Here is a 3,412-nt window from a genome sequence, read left to right as displayed (position 1 = left end):
CTGAAAAGACAGAATAGACATTTCTTAGTAGATTAAAAAGTATTTTTCTAACTAAACATACTGATAAGAATGTGCTCAGAAAAGCCAGAAACATTTAGAAAGAGTTTTTAACAGCTTTAGTTGCTTTGGGAAGCTAATTCCTTTAAGCCCATCTGTTCTTAAACACAGCAACTTGCCATGAACTCTCCATCCTCATTCTTGTATTCAAATAACTTTGACGAAAACCCTGTATGCTATCCTTTTCAATGTGTCCTTCACTATTTAGATACTACCAGAGGGAAAAAATAATCACTCTTTTGAGTGCACAAGAATAACTGCAGCAAGCACAAATATTACAGAAGCAGGATGAAATGACCAACTTACACTGCTGTTCAAGATAAATTACTTTAAAAGGGGAAGGCAGGGTTCACTTGTTAAGAACTTAAGAAGTCTAAGATAAAAAATTTATCTCTGGCTGGAAAAAAGCTCAATCAGGAATTCATCCTTTAACTTTCATTCAAAGCACTATTCCAGTAGGATGCTCAAACTTACACCTAACCTTAAGCACAGTATCACTGAGCCACTCCACTTTGCCCTGAGATATGTGCTTAAATGTCTTGTTAAATAAAAGCTTCACGATGGGAAACTTCTTCTATCGCACTGCCAGCCAGCTGACTCTTGACTCTGCCCCAGACCTTTACAGCATCCATGTTCAGCCCCTCCACTGTGCTTCAGCTGTGGCCATGCGAAAGCTCAGCCTTAACACTGGACAATGCCTAGTGGCTACAGGCACCTTTTTTTTTTTTTTTTTTTTTTTCCCCGGCTCAGGAACCAGCCTTGTTGTTTGGTCTGCTCTTATTCAGCATTCCCATTGCCTGTTCTAGGCCAGGGAAGAAGCGTGTTAGATCTTTCTGCAGCATTACTCAGAGGGTCGTTGGTGTCTGAGTCATGGCTGGTTTGGAACTATGGTCTGCGTGTGATTAATCACTGGATGGAATTTGGTGGGAGGCTATATTTAATAGCACCCTTCGCTTCAGAGAAACAGGGAGCCAGAGAATTTTTAAAGACCACAGATGCATTATAAACTCTTCCCACAACTACAGAAATGTACCCAGCAAGATGACAGCCGAATTAGCAAAAAAGCATATATGCAGGCAGGAGGGCCATGCTATTGTACCCCTGTTCTGTAAAGTAAGCACGCCTTTAGCCAAGCATCACATCTCCCAGCCAGCATCTACAGTGGCACTGATGCCCTCTCCCTTGGGACCACTTACAAGACCCTGTGAGCACTGGACACCCTCACTGCCTTCGGTGCCAGACATACCAATATAAGACGTGACCAGGGCAGCACCTGAAAGGATGTAGAATATGTGCTGTTCGGCTGAAGCTCTCGCTGCTCACTGCTCTGTTGCAAAACACAATATAAACATAGAAAATCCTACCTCAGTGCTTTGAGGAATTAAATACAAAGGCAAAGAAAGTAAGCAGTGAAGAGCATGCTGTCAGGATAACACCAGGACTAAACATCAAAACAGAAAGAAGCCTAAAAAATAAATAAATCATAACCATGAAATTGTGTACCAGTAGAAACGGATAGAAGTCACATGTGTATGGGCCCTACTTGCTCTTCCAGGGTAGCTGAGTTCTGAAGCATCTTTGCTTCCCTTTCTCCATAACCGCCAGTTTTGCTAAAAAAGTAAAGGTCTTGTAGTGAACTCAACCAATGCCAAATCTCTGCTTTCCTCTAGCACTGTCACCAGCTTCCCCCAAGTCATTCCAAGCTAAACAGATGAGGATTACTGTCTGTTCGTGATCCACTTTTCCCATCTGAAAGAGGATAACTGCTACAACTTTTTGCTCCACAGGGGCCACTGAAGACGTAGCTATTAATACTTGAGATGCTCAAACGCAAGACAGAGATTGGCCCTCAGCCAAGAGTCACCACATTCAAAGTAAGATTTCAGAGGATTCAGTGTTTTTAGACCTAAACATGAGAAAAAGATTGGCATCAGCAATTACACATCAGCGTTGCTTGATCTCACAGAAGAGACATCTCCCAGTGATGAAGACTGTTCAGTATTTTAAACAAATTTGAAACGTGTTTAGTCTGGAAGTGATTACTTTGCTTATTCGGATGCATTTGATGTTTGGCCACACACTGCAAATATGGTCAGCTGGCCCAGTTCCAATCAAGGAAAAGAGATCACAGCACCATAACCAAAAGTGCGTTACATAGGACTGAATAATATATCCAAACCATAATTAAAATCCCACAATTTAAACGGTGGAGCCGATGTTTTATGGTGGCTAGGACAAGCATGATACATGTTCTCCATTTTCAAATACTGCAGTGTTTCAGGCTACATGGGAAAGCAGATGTTTTTAATAGTCTGAACCCTTAAATAAGCTTATTCTTTCAACCTAACTCCATGTAGTCAGGAGCGAGACATTGCTGCAGGAATGGGTCAAAACATTCCATCTGTCTTTACTGCACTGGAAAATGTTTATTCTGAGCAAAATAGATATTTTCACATTAAGACTTATTTTTCTCCAAAGCAGCCAGATTATTAGATGCTTAGATGCAATTAAAAAAAAATCTATTTCCTTTCTTTTTGTGTTTTGATTTGTTAAATCCAAAAGGTTTTAAATAACAGTTCTTAAGAAACCATATTGGGGGGTGGGGAGGGGGGAATCACCCAAATCCTACATTCTGTCTCAGTACTTTCCCTCTTCACGCATCTGACTACAATACAAAGCTGTGTATTCCTACGGATATGTCTATCACAGCCTTTAATAGCACAGTTACTGCCTACTATGCCTCCATCCTTCTGCCACCCTTACACAGATAAGTCCATGGATACTGCTCAGCTATGCACCCACCGTGATGTCCTCCGAGGTGGCAGAACCAAGCCCAGAAGTAAGGGGAACCCACAGACCTCCCGTGTACTAACTTAAATCTGTTTGAGAGAGCTGCTGTATGCACCCGCTGCCACGGAGAGCTTTCCTGCACATGCAGACTAGAAGAAATAGTGGACAGGCTGAACTTGAGGCGGGGGTGGAAAAAAAAAATAGTATCTAATTGCAGTGTTTTCTCTATGGCCTCTCATTAAGGCTTGCTTTCTTTTACAGCCTGCTATGGAGTACTCAGTAGTGGAATTACAAGGAGCCTCAATCACACGGTGCTGTAGGCATATGGACCTCAGTTGACTGTATGTCAAAGTCACACGTGAAACTGCATGCTGCTCGGACATCGGTCATACTAACAGGTGGGAAAGGTTCAAGCAAACATAAGGCTATCAAAGAGGGTATGCAGAAAGCAGGGGGAAAGAGCGAAAGCAAACCTAGAAGCAAAACTGGAGAGTATCAACCACCAAGGAAAAAAGTGCAGAGGACTATTAGAAGCAAGGATCTCAGGAAGCAAGAGTTTTACAGG

At 42.1% G+C, this 3,412-nt stretch overlaps 1 protein-coding gene across 1 annotated transcript in view; it reads right to left on the bottom strand.

Annotated features, from left to right (window-relative positions):
• LOC308068733 (uncharacterized protein) overlaps positions 1-3,412 on the bottom strand; it is a 79,588-nt gene that overhangs the window by 41,704 nt on the left and 34,472 nt on the right. The window contains exon 4 of the mRNA XM_080399872.1: positions 1,304-1,384. Within this exon, the coding sequence (XP_080255998.1) occupies positions 1,304-1,384 (81 nt within the window). The remainder of the gene's footprint in view (positions 1-1,303; positions 1,385-3,412) is intronic.

This window comes from Falco punctatus (genome assembly GCF_963210335.1).
Source record: "Falco punctatus genome assembly, chromosome: 8".
NCBI lineage: Eukaryota > Metazoa > Chordata > Aves > Falconiformes > Falconidae > Falco > Falco punctatus.
This window is presented reverse-complemented; position numbering and strand designations above follow the sequence as displayed.